This window comes from Eptesicus fuscus, chromosome 5, assembly GCF_027574615.1.
Source record: "Eptesicus fuscus isolate TK198812 chromosome 5, DD_ASM_mEF_20220401, whole genome shotgun sequence".
NCBI classification, from domain to species: Eukaryota; Metazoa; Chordata; class Mammalia; order Chiroptera; family Vespertilionidae; genus Eptesicus; species Eptesicus fuscus.
The window spans coordinates 86708751-86734774 of NC_072477.1; the positions used below are offsets into that span (position 1 = coordinate 86708751).

The following is a 26024-nucleotide window of genomic DNA, read 5'->3' on the forward strand; positions in this document are numbered from 1 at the left end:
AGAAAATATATCTTGGATACAAGGCCTCATTCTCTTTCATCCGTAGCAGTTCTTGGCTTCTTTCTTCATTAGCTTAATAGAAGTTCATTAAATAATACAGGGAGAATATGGAAGAATATGAGGTTCCTCTTTCCCCTTTCAATCACTCTTTCCAACAAATAAAAGGCATTTTCTTCTTCTCTAATTACTCATTGTTCTTGTAGCTCATACCTGAGTATGTTAACAGTCTGTTGCAGTACTTTCCTATGGGTATTTGACAGACCTTGTTTGCAAGGAAGAGGTACTGATTGCTTTTGTGAACCAAGAGTAAAGTGAATTCCAGAAGCGATTACAGGTAACCCTTCTACTTGTGACATTTTAAAAGCTTTTGCTATGGCAAGAAATACAAGGACAGAGAGACTGGGGACCAACTGGACAGTAGAGGAGAAAGGAGGGGGGTTTCAGGAGGACAGCCATGGCTTCATTTAGATGTATTTAGTCAGCTTTCTCTATACAAATATACTTCTGATTATCATAGATCTTTATGTTTTTTGACCATCATCTAGAAGAACTTGTTCTGAAGTTCAGATTCTATTAGCTGGATCAGCCACCATACCCTGGAGCATCATCTTTGTAAATTCAGGTCATAGGAAAATATTAAAATAAAAAAATTGTGTGTTACCTATTTCTCAGCTTATCTAAACTCTGGACAATTCTGTATCTTCTTTTATGGGTTTTTCATATTTTTATGAAAATAAAGGTCCGATGCATGAAATTTGTGCAAGAGTAGGCCTTCCTTCTCCCAGCTGCCGGCACTGGCTTCCCTCCGGTACCCGGGACCCGGGCTTTCCTCTGGTCACCAGCAGGCACTGGGACCTGGGCTTCCCTGGCAACCCTGGCTTCGCCTAGAAGAATGTCTGGAAGGACATCTGGTCTAATTAGCACATTATGCTTTTATTATTATAGATTATTATAGATGGCTGTTGCTTGCTTTTTCCTCTCAGGGTATGGACATCCTCAAGTCAATTAAAAAATGATTTGCCCTGGCTGGTGTGGCTCACTTGTTTGGAGCCTCATCACACTGAAAGTTCATGGGTTCAGTTCTCAGTGAGGACACATACCTAGGTTGCATGTTTGATCCCCTGCCAACCAATAACTGATTGTTGTTTCTCCCTCTCCTCTCCTCTCCTTTGCATGTGTTGCTGGCTTGTGTAATTGTGAATGGTCTTCTCTCTGCCCCAATCACTCTCCTCACCCCCTCTTTCCTCTCCTCTCCTCTCCTTTACTCTCCCCTCCCCTCCCCTCCCCTCCCCTCCCCTCCCCTCCCTTCCCCTCCCCTCCCCTCCCTTCACCTCCCCTCCCCTCCCCTCCTCTCCTCTCCTCTCCTCTCCTCTCCTCTCCTCTCCTCTCCTCTCCTCTTTCTCTCTCTCCTCTTTCTCTCTCTCCACTTCCCCTCTCTAAAAAAATCAATGAAAATATCCTAGGGTGAGGAATATAAAATTGTGTTTAATTACTCTGGGGTTTTCCCCACTTCTCTTCCTTGCCCAGATTTAATTCTTATTCTTATTTCTTTCACTTCCACATTTCTAGTAAAGGAGTTTCAAGCATGTAACTCATGGTCCTCACCTCTCATTTATTCCACAATTGACAGCAGTGCCCACCTAAGGTCTGACATCTGACATAGTTGATGACTCTCTCCTTCAAATGTTCTGCCATTGCCTCTTTATGAAACTCCTGCCCCTCTGGCTGTTTATTGTCAGGCTCTTTGCTGGCTCCCTTACTCTATAAATGCAGGTGTTCCCAAGGCAGGCCCAGCCCTCCCCTCATCCCGCCCTCCCCACATCCTGCCCTCCCCTCATCCTGCCCTCCCCTCATCCTGCCCTCCCCACATCCTGCCCTCCTGTGGCTTCTTTACCCACCTGTGTGCTAATGACTTGCAGCCAAGTCCTCATCTCTGCCACTCCTCATCCAAGAGCCCAGGTCCATGAGGCTTCTCATCTCAATGGGTCTCTCCTAAAGACAATTTTATATTCCTCACCCCAGTTCAGGGTCCCATCTTCTCCCTGACTCTCTAGTCCCTTCTAAGTGACTTATTGCAGGGGATGGCTGAACCATCTATACAAACACCTGGAATTCATACTTGACTCTTTATTTTCCCTTAAAAGGCTTTCACCAAACTCTCAATCCTAATACTAAATACCTTTAAAACCAAACTCCTCTCTACAGTGTAACTTATTTACTCAGATTAACTCATCATCATTTCTTGCCTAGACTATGCAATGGCCATGTTTTCATCTTTCTCTCCAAGCGCAGTTCTACGCTGTGCACCACTGCCCTGCTGATAACACACATGCTCATGCCCCTCCCCTGCTCAGACCGTCAAATGGATCTCAGTCACCGTGTGGAAACTGAAGTCCTTAGCAGTGGTTGTGAGGCCTTTTGTGACTTAGCCTGTGGATGTCCTCTGACATTTCTTCCTCTACATGTGTAACTTGCATGTGTTGCTGGCTTGTGCAATTGTGGATGGTCTTCTCTCTGCCCCAACCACTCCCCTCACCCCCTCCAAACTCTGGCTTGTTTGTCTGGAAAATTACTACTCATTTCTAGCCCAAATACCCTCTTCTCTCTTACATCTTTAAATTTCACTAGATTTAGATGCTTCTTTCCTGAGATCCTCCAAGTAAACAATTACTTAATAATATTATATTTCTCTCCCCCACGTCTGCAGCTTCCCTGATGATACTGGCTCCTTGCCACTTTCTGAACCTGATAAGTTTTTCCCATCTCTGGGCCTTTGTACTTTCTTTTCCCGTCGGCTGGTCATCACATCACTACTTTACTTTATTCATATCTCTATTCAGAGACATTGTTGGAGAGAGCCTCTCTGGTTTTCCTGTTTTATACAGAAATTCTTGTCACTTCTTTTTCTTTATGCCACTTATTATATTTAGATGTGTGTGTATTATTGATGTTGTTGCTGTCTGACCACTGGAATGTCAGCTCCACTCAGGCATGTCTGTTTTGTTCACTCTTCTATGGCCTATCATTAGAAGGGTGCCCGGCACTTAGTAGGCCCTCAGTGATCATTTAGATGCATGATTGAGTTGTATCCCTTCTAACTAGCATAATAGTTGTGGCACAGAGTAAAAACTTAGTAAAGGTTTATAAAAAGAATAAACATGGAGTATGCATCTGACCATGTTAAATTAATTCCCGTGCCTGAACCCACGAAAATGAAGAGACCAGGGGCTTCCTGGAAAAGAGAAGCAAGACAGCTGGAAGACAAATAAAAATGACTGGCTAGTGGCAAAGTCCATTCTCATCAGAATGCTGGTTCAGTTATTCAGTTCAGATTTTTGGCAAGTGATGCAGATTCTTTTTCAGAAAATGTTGATTGATTGCACAGTTGCACCCACTTCATTTGCAAACCTTCATTATCTCTTTTCCCTTTCCTCTCTCCGTCTGCATTTAGAAGGGGAGGAGCAGTGTATAATTCCACAAAGCAATTTTTGTGAATAAACCAACTAACTGGCGGTTGCTTTCAGTCTCGCAGCCCCACATGGAATACAAGTGTCTGCTTTAGTTGTGTATTCTCTCTTGACTAACTCTCTTGCATTCATTCGAGTATTCATTTGATTACTCACTCATTCATTCAAGGAATCATTTGTTCAGTCCCATTAAGTGCTAGCCTGGAACTGGATATACGTAGATGCTAGTCTCTTGTCTAAAGCTAGAGTTCTTAACCTGAGTTCAACCGATGGGTTTCAGAGGCCCGTTTGAATGTTGTAAGTGTATATACAAAGTTTTGTGTTTAAACAATTTCTTAGGAAGATGGTTTGCTTAAACAGCTGTTATTTAAAGAAAGAGACATGTTAAGAACCTGATAGAGAGAGGCTTGAGCTTAACCTTGAATCTAAGTAATAGATCTTCTAAATTAGGTTTTATTTTCTCCTTGATACGTTTCAGAAGTGATGGTGGTGGCTTAGTGTGAGAGTATACAGGGTAGGGCACAAGTAGATTTACAGTTGTTCATATGGAAAACAATGCAATGATAAATAAATAGTAATACAAGAATAAACTCTGTTCTGCATACTCACAACTGTAAACCTGCTTTTGTCCCATCCTGTATGCCTGTGTGTTCTTAATTCTAGGTCTGACAGTCTTGTCAGCCTATTCACTAATCTTGACTCTTCAAATAGTGCTCATCTTTCTAATTTAGTTTCTAATTCTGCCTAAATCACAGCCTCTGTCGGTCCCCAGTTGGCAGATGGCAGTGGTGCTGAAGACCTTGGTCTGCTGGTATAGCAAGACCTAGCCCACTCAGATACCATGCTCATGAATAGGCTTTTTGTTTATATGAAATCAGAAGGAAGATGGTGGTTGTAAGACCTGATTGTAGTTTACAGTGATGGTAGCTGTGTACGTTTACCTAATTAGGTTACTCTGAGCATGCAGCATCTTAAAAGGAAGGCCAATTACTGCTGGAGAGGGAATGAGTGAATCCTTCAGAAGGAAACGCAGTGGGCAGTTGCTGACACGTAGTAGATTGCTGGCTCTGTGCCCTAGTGTGTGTGAAATGTTTGCACTGGTTTGAGGCCCTGATTGCAGTTGGCCCGCAGGACTTGTGGTGACACCTCACTAGTAGATTTCATATCATGCTGCAGGGAAGGCAGAAACGAGGGACAACAGAGAGCAACAACATATCCCTGATATTTTAGGAAATAAATCTTAACTATTTATAATATTTAGGAAAAATAGTCCTGAAATTCCTATTAAAACTGGGATAAAGATGGTGATTTAGAAAAGTCATCTTTGGCCCAGCCTCTGCTTTCCATAACAAGGAGGAGAGGGCCAATGTGCTGAGCACTCCGTGGGCTAGCAGGGTGCGCTAGTGTTCATGTATTCACGAATACTTACTGCACCTCTGTGATGCGGGCCCTCTTCTAACGGCCCAGGTTTCAGCAGCGCACGAGCGGATCCCTTTGGCTTATGCAGGTGTCCTGCTAGTGGAGCAGAGGCACTATATGAATAGGTTTGGGAAGGAAAATCAGAGCAGAGCCGATGTCACATGTCCTCACAACAGTTCCAGGAGACATTGACCCTTTCGATAGAATGAGAAATTGAAGTCCATCGATCCTAATGAGTCTAAGACCACCCAGCTCATTAGAGATAAATGGAGGATTTAAAACTTGGTTGTTCTGACTCTAGAACCCTAACCCTTTTTTCTGTGCACAACTGACCACCTCCCCCCCACCCCAATTAGTGAGCCTCCTACTATTGAACTCCCCCTGCACACAGAGGGCATGCAGTGTCTTGGGAAGGAATCAGACGTCCTGCAATAAAGAACCCGAGTCACCATAGTCTTCTTCCTACCTCTGAGGGGATGTGGCAGTCCGTTGGGTGACTGAGCTGCCTTACACAATGCCAGGCTGGGTGCTGTGACATATTTGTGCCTTCCAGGGGCTTTGATGGAAGTGGCAGTGTTGAAGTTGCACAGGACATCAACTTGCAAAATTAGGATTTTCAGACAGAGCCTATACCTCTGTCCTCCTGGGTTATAACCAGTAACTGTTAAGCTGTGGTATCAAGCACCAAGAGGGTGCCGTGTGTTCATGGAGGAAGCCAGCCTTGCAAGCATTGCTAGGAGTGTGGCAGTTCATTGGTGTTGCAGCTTCAGGAAAAGCAAGGTGGAGTGGGCACAGTGATGAACTTGGACCTTGCAGTTGCAGCAGTGTTAATGTGCACCTGTCCTTACCTTCCTGTCCCCGGTGGATTCCAGGGTCATGGCCACCATGGTTCGCTGTCTATGTGACCTCACTCCCCATTCCGCAGTTCTAGCAGTACCGCTATTCTGAGGTCTTTCCTGCCTCACGCTCTCTGCCCTCATCCTGCACTGAGGGTTTAGAGTTGCACGTACATTGCATTTCTTCACCTGCTGTGTGTCAGTCTCCCCACTGGACGCTGATCTCTGGAGAGTGGGGATGGTGCCTTTTCATTGTCATATCCTCTGACTCAGTGACCAGCACAGCGTAGAGACTCAGGAGATATTTTCATGGATATGTTTAGCTTTCTCCTACAGACATAAAAAAAAAGCATCTAGAAATGAAGTGGGAGCCTGGCTTACCTCTGTAGCACCTAGAGCAATGAGGTTAATACATTTCACTTTATGTGTTCACTAAATTTTAGATGAATAAATGTAATACCATGGTCTGAGATGGTTGAGCTTTGGAAACTTATCAGAGTGACTTTTCAAGCAGAGCAATGCATCCTTTGGGCCAACACCCCACTGCTTCATAAAACTGTTTATGTTGACTGTTCTTTCAGCAGAAAGAAAATCAATGAACGCATTTTTGTGGCCCCAAAGCAGGCAGGGGAGGGTGGGGGAGAAAGAAAGAGGAAGTGAATATGGCTGAATACATGAATGGGTGAACAGGAGAAAGAAGAGAGAGAGAGGGCAATATCTCTCTCTCCCACATAAACATAAGCTGCTTCCTGCACATCCAGCTTTCTCGGCTCCCTTGTCGTACCCGTGGCCTGGAAAAGCCCGGGGGATGGATGGAGCATTAGGCTGGAAGTAATAAGGCTGTGCCTGATGTACTTCAGCATTTGCAGCAGATGCTACAAATGTCATAACATGAAGCTTTGGGATCATACTTGGAGGAAAAATTCAAGATAACAGATGGGGACCTCTTCCTTTTACCAGGGAGTCCTGAGTGACACTGCACTGATCCAATGACAGTCTCCACCCGCTTTCTACGGGGCGGAATCATGCCGCTAACAGTCTGTGTGCTGCGGGGTCAGAGGGCTGATAGCCGCCTGGCAGCACTCAAGAAAAGGCTTTTAAGACAGTTTACAAAATGAAAGTATAATAATCCTTTTTTTTTTTTTTTTTGCCCTTACTGAGGGAGCATAGCAAATCTAACCCCCATTAAAAATTTAAACTTTGCAAAAACATTTTCAGCATATTAATGCAGAGGTCAATTCTATCAATCAAAGGACAAGTATTAAACTTTGCAAAATTAGTGCCACATTCAAATCCCAAATTTGATGTGTTCTCTCTATTTTACTCTTTGAGAGCTATGGTCAAAGAGCACTGGGTGTCTTTTTATGGAGTAAGCACGTCATTCATGAGAACATGCAGTATTCCTTCCTGACAGACACAGAGGAGATGGAGAGGGAGGTGGGTATTGGAAGAGACGGACTTTTAATAACAACAACAACAAATGAAGAAGAAGCTCACACCATAGCCAGCAGGCTGTACTGAGAGAGCAGAGCATCCTCCCACATCAGACGCAGGTTCAGGCTGCAGGCACAGGCCTGGTCTGCTGCCTGGCTCCCTGGCCTGCTGAACTTTCTAACACTGGACGGCCTCACTCAGCGGACATTCTCAGTCATCTGTGCTTCGAGTCCCCAGCAGAGTGCCTGCCTCATTGTGTGGCTTTGTACAATAGTTTGGTGCTGTAGCCCTGAAGCCAGAATGAATTAGTTTATATCTTCTTGCTGAGTTCATGTCAGATAATAATCAAGACTCTGCCACTCAAAGATTTTCCTCTTCTAGATGTAGATTCTTCATTCTATAGTCACTTTATAACTGCCTCACTCATACATCTTTCCCAGACTGAGGGGATGCAATTCATCATACACATAACTCTGCTGGAATAAAAAAATGGGTTCATCAAGATCAATTTGTGTTTTCTTACCTTTTATTTACTTGTGTTAAGAAAAAGAGGACATCCTCATTTCATTCACTGTATAGAACGAATTAAATAGTTAATCTAAATCTTGTATCATAAAGCAATCCATGAAGCCAAGAAACATTGACAAAAGAATCAGGATTCTTGTTGGACTTCAGTCCTTCAAAAGTGCTCTCTTTTATATACTTTGTTATTTTGAAATGATTAAGAAACTAAAATTGTGCTGATTGATATTTACCATTTTAAGAAAGTCTCCTTTAGATTTGTAACAGTTACTTTGAAGTATCAGGAAAGTAAACAGGTCCTAGTCTGTAGTCCAGTCCTATGGCCGCTCTCCTCCCAATACCTCCTCAAATCTTTGAAGGACCCCCCACGCCCCTGAGGTACCCCTCCCCACCCTGTGCATAGTGCCTGCATTTTCCTGAGGCTCCCATCCTCAGAGCTGTTGACAATCAGGGTTTCATCGTTCCCTCTGGTTCTGTCTCTCCAAACAGCAGCTCAGCCCGTTGCCTTAGGGACGTCATTGTCAGGGGAAGTTTGGGTTCTGTCATGAAGAAGGTGTTAATCATCCTAGATGTTGCCCATCTAAGGGACGTATTATAGTTTCTATAGTAACTACCAGATTGTCCCAGGAAGGATCTCTGCCTCTTTTCCCAGCTACAGATGAAGGAATATCTGCTCCGGTAGCTAGAAACTCTTTTTCTTCTATAGCAAATGAGTTTTTAAGATGGAAACTTTGTTCTAAAAAGAAATCCCTGTAATTTGTTGCCCACCATATACACAAAACATTGTCAAGATAATTACAGTAATGTTTGGGTGCTATTTCTCTTTTAGACAACTCTCATTTTCATGTAGGAAATTATAAAAAGTTTTCAGAAGCCAGGGAGCCTGCAGCAGACCGGGCCTGCGCGTGCAGCCTGAACTTGTGTCTGATGTGGGAGGATGCTCTGCTCTCTCAGTCAGCCTGCTGGCTATGGTGTGAGCTGCTTCTTTATTTGTTGTTGTTGTTCTTATTAAAAGTCCTTCTCTTCCAATAACCACCTTCCTCTCCATCTACTCTGTGTCTATCAGGAAGGAATACTGCATGTTCTCATGAATGACATGCTTACTTCATTAATATGATTTAGTTCTTCAGAAGCTGAGAGCTTGATAACTATGCCCTTGACTAAACAGATCTATTGAATGTTGTATGTCTTCCTCTTAGTTCTTACTGGTGGAAGCCATAGGAGAAAGGCAGACATGGTTTCTTTTCCCCAAATTCAGCAATTCATTTGTAAGTATTAATACTTTCACAGTCATACCATCCCTAATGCTTTTCCCTAATGTATTCAATCCATACTTAGATTGTGGGAGAAATTTAAATATGTGTTGCATCAAAATATTTTTGAATCAGCGAAAGACTTCTGAGAGTTTCAATTATTTTATTGGATTAAATACCTCTTTCTGTCTAAATTGGTAATATACTGTATCAGAGGGTTCTGAAATATGAATTATGAAGGTTTATTTTTTAAAAAATCTACTAAATATACATTTTAAAGTAAACCCGAATTGTACTACTGCTGAACACAGGAGGTTTTTCCTTTTTGTATTTATTGGTCACCAGGGATTCAAATGCTTGATGAACAATGCTTGTCCCTATTTTTCTTCTCTGGTCATCAGTCACCCTCCATTTTAAATGGTAAAATCTAATCCTGCCGAAAGTACATTGAAAAGGCAATTATTTGTTTTCATATATTTACGTGATGCATTGAGGGGAGACCACAGGTTGTGCTGGCAACAGCGGAGTTGCAGTGGCAGTGCTGCTGGGGTGGGTAAGCTGGCACCTGGCACTTGTTTTCAGCGTCCCATCTCCATGCCAGCCTGCGGGGTCTGCGGGGTCTGCGGGGTCTGCGGTGTGCACACACAGAGACGTTTAGGGTTGAAAGGATGCAAGGGTGACTGGGGGCACCAAGCAGAGGTGTGAGGACGAGTTTCAGAATGAAGATTTGGTCCCATGGTAAACGAAAGAAATGAAAACATAACTTTTATTTTATAGGGAAACTCCTCCCCCCCACATACATACATACATACATACGTACATATATACATACTTCATAAACTTCTAAGGCTCCTGGGGAAACCCCCACCCACCCCAGCTTCCTTTGCCCAACAGTGAGGGAGGCTAATTGAAATACCTTTCTTTTCTTCGGAAAACACTCATTAAGCATTCTATTCTCCACTCCTCCCCAGCCCCTGACTTGGCTTAGCCCAATGCTAACACCCAGGGAGTGATGGCTGCGATGCCCTTAAGCATGCCCCCTTCCCACAAGCTTCCGGTGGGAACAGAGCCTCTCCCCAGCTGACAGACTCAGAGGGCAGCCCTCCTGGCCTGAAGCCCGCCTCTTCACAGTGAATATATTTGAAATACTACCTGCAGACCTTTAGGGCTACTTTTGCCTGTGCCCACATATTGTTCCCCATGGAGGGGACTGGACGATAAAAAGTCTCTGAAACTCTAAAACGGTCTTCCCAATCTGCCAATGGCTACTTTTCCTAATAAAATGATGATCCATTGGAAATCCTCACAACGTCATGCTCAGCTTCACTTTTAAATATCTTTCTCAAGCGGTCCCTTAAATGACAAGCGCCTTTCTCTCTCCCTGCCCTTGGTGAGCTGTGCTGGTGAGGAGCTAGGGCGCTCTGCCCTCTGGAAAGGGGGGAGGGGAGGGATATGAAGGAAAAGGGCAGCAGGAGACTCAAGTCAAGCAGGGCTCCTGACTTTTCCCCCTTTCATTACTTATGTGTGTCCACCGAGCTGTCCTGCTTCTGTTTTGTAATGGGTTCTTCCATGGCAAGCTGACCTTTTGGCTGAATAGGTCAAACTCCCACTGAGCGCTAATCCTCAGCCTTCCTGGCTTTTGTGCCTCCCCAACGGTGACAGCACTGGTTAGGAATATGACTGGGGGTGTGGGGTCTGTTTCCCAAAAGGGGGGTTGTCTTTCACTGCACTGAATTAATTCTCAAAGACTGCCTCACAAGGTTTGCAGAAGAGTCCAGTCCTAACTATGCAGAAGAGTCTAGATTAGAACATTTGTGCCAACATTGTTGAGGGACAGAACTGATTTCTCACATGCATGTTTAGGTGTGGTTTCCTTCCGTGGCTTCCGCTTTTCCCGTGGGAGAAAGGCCACGGTACAGCCCTAACGAGTCATCAGGTCATGTGAGATTTCTGAAGACAACTGCGATTCGGTAGTTGATTTTTAAGAACCCTTCCTTTTATATATCTCTTCTATTCAAAATATTCCAAGCCTCTAGGTGTTTTCTTTTTAACCACTGCAAAACATGAAATTATATTGTTGTGGTATTTGTTGATAACGATATGCTGGGCCCAGGTTTCTTTTAAATTGCTGAAAATTTTCTTTTGGACTATTTTTTTTTTGGTTTGTTTTATAATAAATAACAGTAACTAGCAATTTTAAATATCAGCTAGGTCCTCAGTAAATGCCGAATTGAGTTTGAAGTTGAGTTACTATTTTACTATGGTTTGGTTGTTTTTTCTTTTAACAGTTTGTATAAGCTGTTCAACTTCTGACACTCTCACATCTCCCTACCCGGAGGTAGAGACATAATCTTCACAGACAAGCGGTTGCATATTCCATTTACTTAGCAATGCCCTGTGTATGTCCTTTTTGGTTAATTTAGTTAGTGTTCTTTAACTTTCAAAAGGTAGTATTTTTTAATTGGACAAACAAATAAATGAAATATATCATTCGGTCAGATGAAACAGTGACCTATTCAGCAGTAATACATGTGCATTCTGTTTGGACTAGCAAATGGTTTCAGTAACTGTGGACTTCCCAAATCCAAGGACCTGAGAGAGCTTTATAGGCAATGTATTACTTTTCTGAGGATGATGGGCCTACTGAGGAAAATGCCTCTTTAGTTTTGTTGATTCATTAATGGTACTATATAGCCACAATGATATTAACTTGGGGAAACAAAATAACTTTATTTTCACCCTTACTGAGTTATCAGCTTATTGTCTTGATCTCAAAAAGCCAAATGCTGCCGAAAACCGGTTTGGCTCAGTGGATAGAGCGTCGGCCTGCGGACTCAAGGGTCCCAGGTTCAATTCCGGTCAAGGGCATGTACCTTAGTTGCGGGCACATCCCCAGTAGGGGGTGTGCAGGAGGCAGCTGGTCGAAGTTTCTCTCTCATCGATGTTTCTAACTCTATCCCTCTCTCTTCCTCTCTGTAAAAAATCAATAAAATATATTTTTTTAAAAAAAGCCAAATGCGATAGGATAAAAAGTACAAGATAAGAAGTACATTTTTAATGTCTATTCAGTTACCAATAACGCTGGAGTTAGACCTGGTCTTCTACCAGGGACATAATGGGCTCCTGTTTAACATATTTATGTTGGTTGTAAAATTAGGAACTGTCATTACAGCCCCACATCACCTGCATAAGTGCAAAACATATAAATCACGAGAAATTCCGGTGCCATAAAAATGCCATTGACTAGAATAGCATGAAACCATTTATAAGATACCTGTGCATCCAGCTGGCGTGTACTGGGATGCACACTCAGATTGCTAGAGGGTTTGAAAGACAAAGAGGAATAACTCTGCAGGTAGGACTCATGGGTGTAAGACCTGATGAAGACATTTGGGATCCCCAGGTTGACTACATTTTCTTAAATGAAACCCCTAAATATTTATGCATTTGCAGCATTTACTTAAGGAACAGCCCGAATCCTATGTGGGGAAAAGGGAGGAAAAGAAAGGCCATTAGTGGGCTAGTGGGCGGGTGTGCATAACGCCTGCAGCACCACTGAAGTCAGCTGTGCTTCGGGCGTGAGCGCAGCTGCCCTCTGTCACCACTGGGACATGTTTCTTGGGCCTCTAGGAAATACGCACACTCCTTATGCGGTGCTGTGTTAGCGTCTTCTGTAGGTTGTGACTATTGCTCTCCTGGCTGCCTCTTAATCCAGTTCTTTGTAGAAAAGTCTGTCTCTAAAATAAGTCCATTTTCTTTTGTGAGGTGCAATGGTTTATTTTGAATTTTGTAATTGGAAATCCTGAAATGCCCCTAAATTATGAACTATTAATATGGAGCTTTTTGGATCCCAATTACTGCCTCAAAAACAGAGTGGACACTTTTGAAGTTTTTCAACTCCCTCCTCTCCCTGTTATTCCCTCCCCCCCAGAATCTTTAAAAAAAGAAAAGACTGCAGATTTTATTCATGTGGGATCATTCACACCAAGCTACCATAATGTGCAATTAACACTCTAGAAACTGAAAACAGTATTCAGCAAGACAGCTGCATTATCAAAGATGCCAAAGGAGTTTTGAAGGGAGTAATGTGCGTGTTAGAATAGGAAATTAATCAGGAACACACACACACACACACACACACACACACACACACACACACACACACACAGAGAGAGAGAGAGAAAGAAGTAATATATTAAGTATATCTGAATATTTAAATTTTTAAAATCTTGTGTCTGTGTCTATACTAATAAAAAATTAACCTTAGGATAGGAACCTGATTTTTATGTTTTAAGATTATTAGTTCTGTGTTTTCCTGAAGCAAATAAGGAAGTCGAAATAGAGATCTCTAAGATCCCTGCCAGCTGGAATATTCTCAGATAATAATCACTCTTCAATTATATTTTATAAATTTTGCCATTGAAACAAAATGCCTCTTTTACTTCTTCTTGCCAGTAATACTGATACTTAACACTCATGCAGTTTTCAAAGTGTCTTTCAGACACTGACTCACACTTGCAGGGGTAAACTGCCTACTTTTGCACAGCACGATAATCACAAGTACATTTATATTATAATCCCTACTAAGCCATGGATGCAACCGACTGACTTAGTAACTGAGACGAAGCACAATTATCCCAGGAGCATTTTGCTGAAAATTTTTTGTAACTAGCTGGAAGTGGGTTTTAGAAGAAAGTGGCGGGGGGGGGGGGCGGTTTATTGTATTTTCAATTTATAGCGTCTAAGTTTGAGGGAGCAGAGGTTTGTAGTAACATTTTCAAGAAAAGAGGGAAGACATGGGGAATTTACTTGTTGAAAATAAGGAAAAGATCAGAATTTTTTTTCATGAATTACTGTAAACCACAAAGACTTTTATGTTTGAAAACTTACAAAAGATAAGGATCCCCAGAACAGACTTAAAAGCAAATTGTGAGCCCATACAAAAAATTGTGTGCCCACGCAAAAAATTATGTATAGAGAAAACGCTCAATTGTGGATCCCACAAATGTCTGGCAGCAAGCTCACTTGTGTTAAGGATAGGGGGCTCCCTGAGGGCAGGTGCCTGTGGGCAGCACATGTGGGCGCGCCAGGAAGAGCAGGACTGACGGTGTGAGTGGGGAACAGGAGCATTCCCAGGAGAGCACAGTCCCTGAGCTGGTGAGGCACAGGCTGAGTGCGAGGCCACTGTGCTTCTCCGAGATCCTGTAGGAATAGTTACGTGTGAATGTTCAGTAAACAGAAAAATCCAGCCACCCGAGACACTTAACACTAGTGTAAACAGTCATTAATGAGAGTCTCTTCTCCAACATGTTGCGCTTATTAAATTAGGATAAAGTAGTTGCATTAGAACATTAAAAAAAAAAAATCCTGCTTGTTTTTTTTTCTAGCCTAGAGAATATGAAAAGTTTAGGTTTTAGGTTTTATCTGGGGCAAAAGGCAGTATGTGTGTACTTTAAAAATACCTAAATTTTAAGAAAAAAAAGTACTAATTTATCTTAATGGAATGTGAGCATTCATGTTTTTGCTTCAAAATAAGGAAAACAGTCCAAGATAATTTTTTTAAAAATCTGGGTGTGGTTTGTTGTTATCTGACTTGGAAATCCAACCTAGGTTCTGCTTATGCTCAGGCAACTCAGGGCCAAGTTAACACTGGGCTGTGTTTCTTTGAGATGTCATTGTTATAGTAACTAGCGATGTAATTAAAGAAAATTAAGTTGAAGGTATGAATCTGAGCTCCAACTTAATTATTTTCTTTCTTTTCTTCCTTTCTGTTTCTTTTTCGTTTGTTCCCCCTTTTATTTTTTATTTTTTTCTTTCCTTTTTTTTTCTCTAAGTTATAGGTGCACAACGAAGGAGAAGCCCCAGTGCACTGGCCATTGAAGTATTTGAAGCACATTTGGGAAGTCACATTTTGCAGGTACCTACCTCTAAGAGAAAAAGAAGCTTGCTTATATCTTACTAAGAACATTCCATGGGTGTAGTCTTTTATTCATTTTATAAAATTTCAACTATGTATGTGGCTGGATGTTGGAATTCTGAAATTCTTATGAGTCCATTTTTTTTTCTTTTTAGAAAGCCATCCTTTGAGAGAATATTAATGAGAAAGGGAGGGCAAGTATTATTTGTAATAATTGAGATGAATTGCGCTATTTGGTTGATGCTCAATGTATAGTAGCTGGCTGTTCCCAGAATGATAGTATGTGTGCTGCATTTGTAAGTGGACATATGTATGTGTCTTTGGAGCTATATATTGTCTTAGGCAGAGCAAACTTTTGTGAAAGCAATGTGACATTTTTATGTGTTGCCAAATTTCAGTTGTTCTTTGCTTGAGTTTGCATTCATAAGTGCTTCAAATCTTAATGTCTGTCTCTCCCCCCAATTAATTTTCTCAGGGTGAAATCTTAAAGCATATTTTTAGTGAAAGGAGACAAACAATAATAATAATTTAATTTTGGTAATGAATTTCATGACAGATAAATGTGAGGGTGACTAGATGGACGTGCAGTTAGATATTTGTCTGAGAGCAGTTTCATGCCAAACTCAGCATCTCAACTGAAAACTTTTTCCTCGAGACTTTGCCATCATTTCAGCACAGCCATTGCTCTGCACTGTTTGTTTGTCCAAGGTTGATGTTGCCATAGCCAAAGCTTGATTTAACTACATAAGATACATTTTGAACGTGGAAGTAGAGAAGCAGACACGTTTGGGATATTTAGGCAACTTATTTGGGGGCGGGGGGATGGTTATGGTCTATTTTTTTAGTTAAAAAAGAAAAGTAAACTCCAAATTCCTATTTAGTCAGAGTTAAAAACATGACTTCTGTGGTGATTTTATTTTCTAGATAGCCAAAAGTAGTGTTGCCTTTAGCATGATTCCTGAAAGCATGTTCTCTAGAAAACTGTCTCCACCAGATTCTCCATGGTTGAATCCTAGTGAGTCTTCGAAGTGGTTCCTTGGCCAGTAGCCTCAGCATCACCTGAGACACTTGTTCAAAGGACACTTTCTGGGCCTCCCTCTGAACCTGCCAAATCAGAATCTTCAGGGTGAAGTCCAGTGATTTGTGATTTTTAACAACCTTTTGAGAAAATGTGATGTTTTATTAGGACTGAGATGTCACCGTTTACATTTTCAAATTTAAGGACCTAAAAAGACTTACTTACCTTGTTTATTCTTGTTTATTCTGATGTTTCTCATTTATCCACTAATATATCTTAAAATCCATGTAACAGATGTTTCTTAAAATACACCTTAGGAGATGCTATTCTATCATGCATATAAATTTTGAATTGCCTTTGCAGTAGATTAGTTTCAGGGCTATAGAAAGGAATTTGCTTTCCAGATCTTCAGATTTTTCTCTCTTTTCTGTACACACTTCGTTCAGAATTTCCTTTATAAGAATTATATAAGCCATGATATAATATGCATGTATTATAATGTGATTCAGGACGACTCCTATTTATATCCTGAAGTGATCAGTGCATTGACTTAGTCCATGAAAGAAATGGTTCAAAGAGCAGCTCCAGATTATTACCCTCTGAATTCTCTCTAGAACTTGACTCCAAAGTCCTCAAAACAGGGTGACTTAGGAGCTGCAAGAATTTAAAACACAAAACTTACGAGTTTAATTGAACATAAGCTTAAGGTAAATGTGTGGTACAGAATGGCTCCAAATGCTATTCAACATTAGGCTTCATTGAGAGAATAGAGGGTCTAGAATGAGGCTGCTGAGCTCTTCTGCTGTTTACCTTGGTCACACCTGACTCAGACACCCCTTTTTAAGACAAACGTAGGCAGCCAGATGTTACTCAGAGTGAAATAGCCCGACTAGTTAGTAAACTAGAAATCATGTTACGTGAGGAGCGGCAAAGGGCGTGGTGAGGTTTAATTTGGACAACACTCATCTTAAATGGGACATTAACGTCCTCTGTGTTGGAAAGCCTCCTCTGAAAACAGAAATGTATATATTCTGTGTGGCTTCAGAGTGTGGAAAAGAGAAATGGGTAAAAATTGAAGAGAGAAAAAATCATCTTCATTAAAAAAGACTTGCAAATAGTGTTGTCCACATTTGGAATATGTTCAAAGCCTTTGAATTTAAGAAGTATAGGTGGTTTGACAGGGGTGCTTTCACAATAGTGAGGCTTCCAAGCATGGTTGCACTAGGTGATCCTATCTATAATTATAATATGGTTTCCATATTTTCCTTCGGGGGGGTCCATGTTTGAGTCTGGTTGAATCAAGGGAAATGGGATGAATTCTTCCTTCCCTTTATGCTGTCCTTCCTTCACTTGCAAATATCAGATAAAAACCTATGTGGTCAACATGGTTTCTAACCTCACAGTCTACCACCATTACCAAAATATATCAAATGCTTGGTAAGAATACAGAATTCACGGCAGTAGGCACGTGGCTGCTGTGCTCAACTAGCTTGCAACCATTTGGGAGAAGATGAGGCAGTAGGCCTCCTAAAGTGAGAGCATCACACTGGTCAAGTACTAAGAGGCTACAAAGCCGGGAGGCCCTGAGTTTGCCACAAACCATCAAAGAAGACTTCTCAAAGTTGTTCTTTAGGTAGAGAACATTGAATAAGATTCTAATCAAAGCAGATGTAAAACACAAAGGCATGGGGACAAGAAGTCGTAGATCTTGTTTGGAAACTGTTAAGGTGTTTACATTGATGGCTGCTTCACATGCACAGGGGCGCACATAAGAGACAAAGATGGAGAAGCTATCTGAGCCATATTATGACAGGCCTAGTGGACCAAGCCAGGATGCTCTACCCATTGATGAGCTCATGAAGAAAGCTTTTGCACAAGAGATAAGGATTTGGTTTATTTCCAGAGTTATCAAAATATGGTATCTAGAGAGTCTTTGAGTTGTGAGAGGCTAAAGTAGAAACCATTTAGGAAATTATTACAACAGTCCAAGATTCCAAATGAAGATTTTTCTCCAAGATATAGTCTCTGTGAATGGAGAGTCAGGTATGGAATTGAGATTGAATTATTAGATGTGAAAGGCTAGGGGATGACAGGAATTAATAATGACCACAGGTTTTCTAGATTGGTAACCAGCTGTCTATACCCTTATCTGAGAGAAGTTAAATGGGATATTCTCTTAAATAGCCACTTGATAAATGTAAGCAGTTGGAAACCTAGTCTGATTCTCTAGAACAAGATAAAGTCTAGGACTGAAAATAGGGCTGGGGATTACTAATCACTATCATAGGGGTGAATGAGAGTTCAAATCCAGCAGTGAGCTGTAGACCCATGGAAATAATGTGGAGCAATGAGAGAAGACGGTTGAGGAGAGGCAACCCCAGTGTATATCATCACTTAAGATTGCAAGTAGAAGACGAGGAAAGAGTAGACAGAAAGGTAAGAGGAAACCATGGGATTTACCTTGCTTAAGGAAGGAGCATTAATAATGTCAAGGTGGCTAAGGCTAAATCCTTTAGTAAGATACATAATGAAGAGATGTCATAGGTTTTGTCCATTGAAATAGTTATAGTGAGGTTGTTAGGTGCAGAAGACAAACCTAAAGAGTGATAAAACATACAGGTGTCTGGAATTTGTGGTAAAAGAAGGGTGGGAATAAGAAAACAGTGTGAAGGGAAATTTTTGTTTTTAATGTTGTTAGAGTGTATGTCTGAGGTTCATGGGATCAATCATTGCCAATTGTATGCTCTTTAACAATTGGCTTTTCAAAAATCAATATCTTGTGGACATGTCTATATTAAGAAAGGATAAGCTTTCATTATTATTAATGGTTATATACCATTCCATTCCATAATTTATTTAACCACTTTCTTATCATTAAATATTTTGACCATATGTATAAATTTGCATTTCTTTCTTGTGTGTGTTTATTTAAATTATCTTTTTTATTAAATTTATTGGGGTGACATTGGTTAATAAGATCATCTAGACTTCAAGTATAAATTTGCATTTCTTATGCAAATACCTAGTGAGGGTGAGAGAGTGTGTGTGTGTGTGTGTGTGTGTGTGTGTGTGTGTTGTGTGTTTGTGGGTATGTGTGTTTCAATTAGAAAGAGCCTATTTTGGGTTGATTTTAGCTTAAATCTTGAATTTTTAGTATGTGTGATATTCTGTATATTGTTAAGTTCTCCTCTTATATCATTAAATGCTAACAATAAGTACTTATGAGATAGGTGCTATGATTACACACATCTTAAAACTGAGTAAACTAAGACTTAGAAAATTTAAGTAACCGACTCAAGCTCACAAGGCTAGTTAAGTGAGAATCCAATTTAAATATAGGATACTAAATACTAGATTATAATATTTCCCACGAATGATGGGGACATTTTTAAAGGTAATGGTAATAAAAGGAAATAATTTATATTTGGAGTGAACAGGATTAGGGAATTGATGGAATCTGGAAGGTAAAGTGGAGGTCAGTTCTGAATACCAGGGTGGAACTCTGGGAAATGCCTGTGACTTCTCTGTACCAAGTGCCACGCTGTCCTGCTGCCTGTGCCCCCACTGATGTGTCACGGAAGAGCATGTTAAGGACCCCTTGCAAGCATGTCAAACTTGCGGGGCCGCAAGCTTGACATGCTTGGTAGAGAGTTGGGGGAGGCAATTGAAGATGAATCCCTTAATTTTTGGTACCCATTTTGTGGACTGCAGTATGGTTTTGCAATGCATATCATATTAGCTATATATTCTCTTGGGAGAATTTAGCGAGTTTACTGGATCCTTAAAAATTGGATTCTTTCCTACTGAGAGGGAAAAGAAAAACAAAAAACACATAACTTAATGGTGATTCTATCAACATAAAAATCAACTGTTGCAAAGTTACCTTCTAATTTAATGATCCAGTAACAGTGTGTGTAGGCAAGGCCATTGCCCAGGCTGTGTACCATGCAAAACTAGGGCCACCATTCACATCACTTACATGGACACTTTACTACTGACTGTGGCCCTTGGTGTGGCTCGGTGAGCCTGTAGCTGTTTCATATATGAATTTCACAGCAGAGGCGTCCCCTGCAGGAGAGCTTAAGGGTTCAGCTGACATCAGTCTTGACTGTAGGACTTTGAAGCACAGGTGTTGGGCCCAAGTCAGGGCATTTTAGTTCACTTTAGTCTCCTTTGACTTTTATTCATTAGATGAGGAGCAGGGGGGCAAGGGGTCAAGATAGGCAGTTGTGCATTTTGTGACAAGCTAAGTAAAAATACAAGAACTTTAGGTCATTGGGTGGGATCTTTTCTGAATACAGTACACATCACTAAACACATAATTTGGTTCCTGCTTTGAAAGCTCTCTAAAGGCATTATTGTTCCTACTTCATAATATCCTTAATATGAAAATAAAATAAGTGGTATTTATTTTGACTTTCCCAATTTAGAGTCCAGATAGAATGAATATTCACATTTTATGTTCTCAAAGCTAATGCAACACAAAATGGTAACAAATATCTTTTAACTGGTGGAAGGACTTTCCCTTAGGTGCAGATTTATGAATGGAGTGCTTTACTTATTTGCGTGCCCTTGGCAAAAAGGTTTACGTTTTCTTCATTCTGTAAATAATGCTTATATAATTGTTATATAAAATTGCACTATTGTTTTCACATGCTCCATAGTAATGCTGCTTTACTCACCTCACAGGCATGAAAACAAAGGAAATCAACTCTTATACGTGGAAGATTTTTAAAGTTAATGTTTATATTCTTGTGAGCACATGGTGGTGAGCTACAGATAGATATTGTGTAAATTACTGACATTGTGTAACATATAATTCGGATAACTATTAATAGTTATAAAATGATTAAAGGATGGTTTTTATCCATAGCTATGTTTGAATGTTAAATAAAATCGTGTATGTTGGATAATATAAGCATAATAATAAGTACTCCCATAGTTGTGAATAAATGATATGAGTGTAAATACTTAAGTCTTGGGAGAATAAAAATAATATTCTATAAGAAATGCCCTAAGAGAGATAATAACAGAAGTGTGATATTCATATGTTAGTTTTGAGCTTGGCTCTATTGCATGAACCCTCCTATATCTATAAAACTGAGTCAGTATTATTGCTGAGAGAGTTGTGGGAGACAATTGAAGATGAACCCCTTGAAGATGAACAGAAAGAGAATCCCAGGGGCAGACCCTTGGAGGAATTCCGAGAGAGAACTGCCAAGGACGTTCCAAGGTGATGACACCTGTGGTTCTCTGTGTGGGAGTGGAGCAGAAAAGGCTGGGCAGAATGGTTGCTTACTGTCTGTCTTCCCCAGCACGACTAGGGAACTCTGTTTTTGCAGGGTCATTTACTAGTAGAACAACACTCCTATAGATGACATAGGTATGGCCATCACCTTAGCAGAACAGTTTAAATAATGAGTGTGTATATATATATATATATATATATATATATATATATATATATATATATGTATATTAATGGTGTGGGAGAAGGGAACTCATATGTAGCTATTTTTCTGTTTGATAGAATAATCAGAGACCTGTGTGGATGAAATGAAAGACCCTGTATATCTCAATCAAATGTCAGATTTTAACCATGTGGTTTTTCTTTCCCTTAATACCTTCAAGCATGGAATGGAGAGTAGAGTCATAACTCAAATAAAAGAAGAGTTTATGTTTAAAAGAGGATGTTATGGATCAGATTTAGGAGGAGAAAAAAAAAACAGACCCAGATTTACACTTGAATTTCTGTGTTTCTGTTTTTAATTACATTTTGAAGATTAGTTAAGGGCATACCTCGAAATCATGACAAGTTGGTTTATATACTATTTTGGTCCTGAAGAATTAGAAACATTTAAAAATTTGTGGTTGATGAAGGAAAACAAAATTAAGAGTGCGTTGTGATGTTTTATATCTTATTGTTCAAGTATTGGTAGCCACAGTCCTGCTGCAGTCTCTGAGACTTAATCAATTGTGGAAGACTAAGAAGATTCTTTAGAGAAAGGAAATTGATGTATAGGTAAAGGAGGTACTTATAACTATATTGGAATATGGGGTAGAGAATGCCAAATCTGTTACCAGTATCTTTTCTAATCACATTCAGCAAGAGAAAATAAAAGGTTAACTAGTATAATTCATTATGTAAGAAAAAAAGACTGAATAATACCTAAAACAGCTCAAAAATTAATACAAAAATATACATTATTGATTAAAGATGCTGCCTAGCCAAGTCAACATTCATTTCGCATTTGATGGTAGTGTTACCAAGAAGAATTCTGTGAGAAAGGATATTTTTTACTTTATTGACCATTTGGAATTCCACCCTAACTTGTTGCTTTATTGGAACCTATACATATAAAAGTATCTCCAGGAAAGTTGCTTGTCCTTACTCTTGATAGCCTTTGTTGGCAGAGTAGTGTACTGCTGGACATTAGTGCTAAAATGAAAGAACTTCATGTAATAGAGGCATTTTTTTTACTGAGATAGAAAGGTGAGTGGAAAGTGAGTGAGAGGTGAGTGACCCTAAAGTCTCCCTATAATCCAGAATGGTAAGAAAATGTTAAACTAAATATAGAAAAAGAGAAAGTTAGTGAATATATTTGCATATGCAAATTAGCTTAATTGATACTGCTTGCCTCTACAGGGATTTTTCATTACAAACTGGAGTGCTACATTGTTCAGCTCATATTGAGTAATTTAGTAACTAATGAGACCAGTTTGCACTAATTTGCATATGATAAATGAGCTTAATTGCAGTAAATAACTTGGAGGCATAATTACTTAATTTTCCTGTGTTGCATGGCTTTTAAGTTCACGTATGAACAACTCAAGATAATTTTGCATATTTAAATTAGTTGCTTTTAAATTTTCTTGAACAAAAAAGGAACACACCTTATCAATTGAGCTGTAAGACAATCAGAAGTAAGTTTTACAATATTTTTATTTAAAAAGAAAGGAAAGCAGAAATTTCTTGAGTCTGTTGTTCTCATCACTCACATTCTTACTTCAAATAGGACGTCAGCATTAATATTTAGGAAAATGTTTTAATGTTGAAAATTAATGCACAGCTTCTATTAGTAACTGAGCTGGGTGTAAACTGAAATATGTATATAAATGAATCATAACTTTTGAAATGGGGATTATGAAAGAGATGTGACGTGTCCCTTACCTAATTTGGGAAGCTAACCCTGGGTCTCCCATCTGCACTGTTCACGTTGTGCAAGTTGCAGGGCTTTGAGGAAGCAGCATCACTCTGACCCTGGCATGTACTTTCTATCTAGATTAATGCTTCATATCTAGGAAATTGGTTTCATTGGAGAATCTTAGTGATGTTTGCCAAGAATTACATCACTGGTCTTCACATTTACTCAAGAATGTATGTTTTATCAAAATCTCCATTCTCAAAATTGAAAAACTGAAGAATGTAGAGGTCGATGGCTAACCCATTATTTCAAGATACTTAGAATTTTACTTTGAAGGAAAAAAGTATAATTATTCAAAATTAACTTAAGTCATATAAAATCATATCTGTGATTCAGTATGAGAAAGTCGTTTAATGTTGTGAAAGTTTAAAACCTATCATTTAAAAACTCACTGCAGTTTTAAATCATCCTATCTAGTAAAAGAGTAATACGCAAATTGACTGTACCTCCACCACACCCACAAGCCACGCTCACAAGCCAATCAGGAGCAAATAAACCCAACCAAGATGGCTGTGGCCACGGAGAGCAGGAGGGAGGCTTGGGTTTCCCTGACAATGGAGGAAGCCAAGCTTTCCGCCTACCCTTGCCCGCCCAGGCCTCCACTCAATGCTACAAAGTTTCAATGATAGAAGATAAATAAATCCCAACAAAAATGATGGCAGCCACAGAGCTGGAGAGAGCAGGAGGCTTGAGTTGCCCCTGGAGATGGAGGAAGCCAAGCTTTCTGCCTGCCCTGGCTGGCCCAGGCCTCCACTCCAGGCTACAAAGTTTCAATTATAGAAGATAAATAAATCCCAACAAAAATGGCTGTGGCCATGGAGCGAGCAGGAGGCTTGGCTCCGCTCAAGGCTACAAAGTTTCAGTTATAGAAGATAAATAAATCCCAGATACCAGGGCCTTCACTTGGGTCGCCGGGGGGCATGCCTGGCCTGCAAACCACCATAGGCTTCTCGCCCAGGCCACCCCATGCCCCAAGGGAATCCCTACCCTGATCTGGGACACCCTTCAGGGCAAACCAGCTGGCCCCCACACATGCACCAGGTCACTATCCTAATAAAAGAATAATATGCAAATTGACCATCACTCCAACACACAAGATGGCTGCCCCCATGTAGTCAAAGATGACTGCCCCCATGTGGACACAGATGGCCACCACAAGATGGCCAGCAGGGGAGGGCAGTTGGGAGGGACCAGGCCTGCAGGGGAGGGCAGTTAGTGGCAAACAGGCTGGCAGGGGAGCAGTTAGGCATCAATCAGGCTGGCAGGGGAGTGGTTAGGGGGTGATCAGGCTGGCAGGCAGAAGCAGTTAGGGACAATCAGGAAGGCAGGCAGGCGAGCAGTTGGGAGCCAGCAGTTCCAGATTGGAGAGGGTGCAGGCTGTGCTGAGGGACATCCCCCCCCCCCCACTGCACAAATTTCATGCACTGGGCCCCTAGTTATATATGAAAAAGAGAAGGGGTCATTATGGTTATTCATTGGCTGCAATCTAGAAAAATAACTCATGAAACTTTTTTTCTGAAAAGCTCAAATCCCATTTAATTCAGTATAAACTTTCTAGATCCTTCAGGGGTGAGCCAGAACAAGTGTTAATAGTTGTATATTCCAAGTTTAAAATGTGAGTCCTTCATATAATAGGTGCTCAAGAAATACCTGGTAAGTGAATGAACTAATGAATCCCTCCCAAATAAAATCACATTTAACCCCACAACTAGGGCCTCATCTCACCTTTGTGCTCCCAGCCAGTTTTTAATCATATTCTCTGGGTAATTCTGTAGTCCCTTTATAAATTCTACTTTGTCTAGTTGCTTCTAGACTGCTAGTGAGATTATGGCTGTGAAAGTTTAAAACCTGGGGCAGAGTGTGGCAGATTCTTTTAGTGCGTGGATTTTGGCATTCAGCCAACTTGAGTTCACATCCCAATTTGCTTACTTATTAAGTGTGTAGTTCCTCTAATAGTCTCTTGTTCCTTCAAAGCCTCAGTTTCTTCATCTTTAAAATATAGAAACAGTAGTAGAAGTTTTTTCTGATAAGCATTTTGTGAGGATTGAGCAAACGAGTGCAGTTAAAAGTGCTTACTACAGAACCTGACATAGAAAATGTATTTAATAAGTGTCTGCTAGTATTTCTCTCTGTATGTTGGGCAGCCCAGAATAATGCCCATGATTTGGAGGAAAAATGTTACTCCTTATTTGGAGCATTAGCAATACAGGGATACAGGAGCAATCAATAAACTCCTCTCAGGTTAAAAGCAAGATAATGAATTTTCATTGAACATAACATAAAATGGTCTGTTTGCCAAAATGGTATTTATATTTGGTATTATATACTAGCTCACAATAAAAATTTAAAATTCGGTAGTAGTGAAAACATGTTTACCTTGAGAATGAAGATCCTTCTCAAAACAACTGAGGGCAATGTCAGAATAATCTCATTAGCAGCCTAGAAGCAATTAGACAAGGTAGAGTTTGTAAAGAGATTCCAGAATCCATGTGTTCTTTATGCCAAAATGCTGATAATACCATTTCTCTTCTCATTGTATTGTACAGTCCCCACGATTTGCTTAGAAAAATAGGAATAAACAGCCAATTGGAAATCCAGAAGAGCTAGAAGGTAGAATCCATGGTTACCCAGTGCTCTAAGTTTCGTTGAGGAAACATCGAAGTGCACACGTGATTCTCCTCATGCATGTTGCACAAATCCATCACCTGTCATGCCAGAAATGGCACCTTTCCACACAGGAGCAGAGGGGAGAACTTCCCAGAAGGCTCTCCGTGGTGGCAGGTACAGATCGCTTTGGGTTTTCAAGTACTTACTGACTTTGATTGGCAGAGTGAATGTATGCCATTGTCCACAGAGAGGTATGCGAGAAGTGTGGGTGAGGGAAAGGGGTGACAGGAAACTGTTGTTGTAGAAGAAAGCTGCAGCTTGGGTCACATGACTGAAAATAGTGCTA

General features: G+C 40.6%; 1 protein-coding gene across 1 annotated transcript in view; it reads left to right on the forward strand.

The window, feature by feature from the left end:
- The window catches only part of NPAS3 (neuronal PAS domain protein 3), an 875944-nt gene that overhangs the window by 421617 nt on the left and 428303 nt on the right, over positions 1-26024 (forward strand). The window contains exon 5 of the mRNA XM_054716524.1: positions 14766-14848. Coding sequence (XP_054572499.1) covers positions 14766-14848 — 83 coding nt within the window. The remainder of the gene's footprint in view (positions 1-14765; positions 14849-26024) is intronic.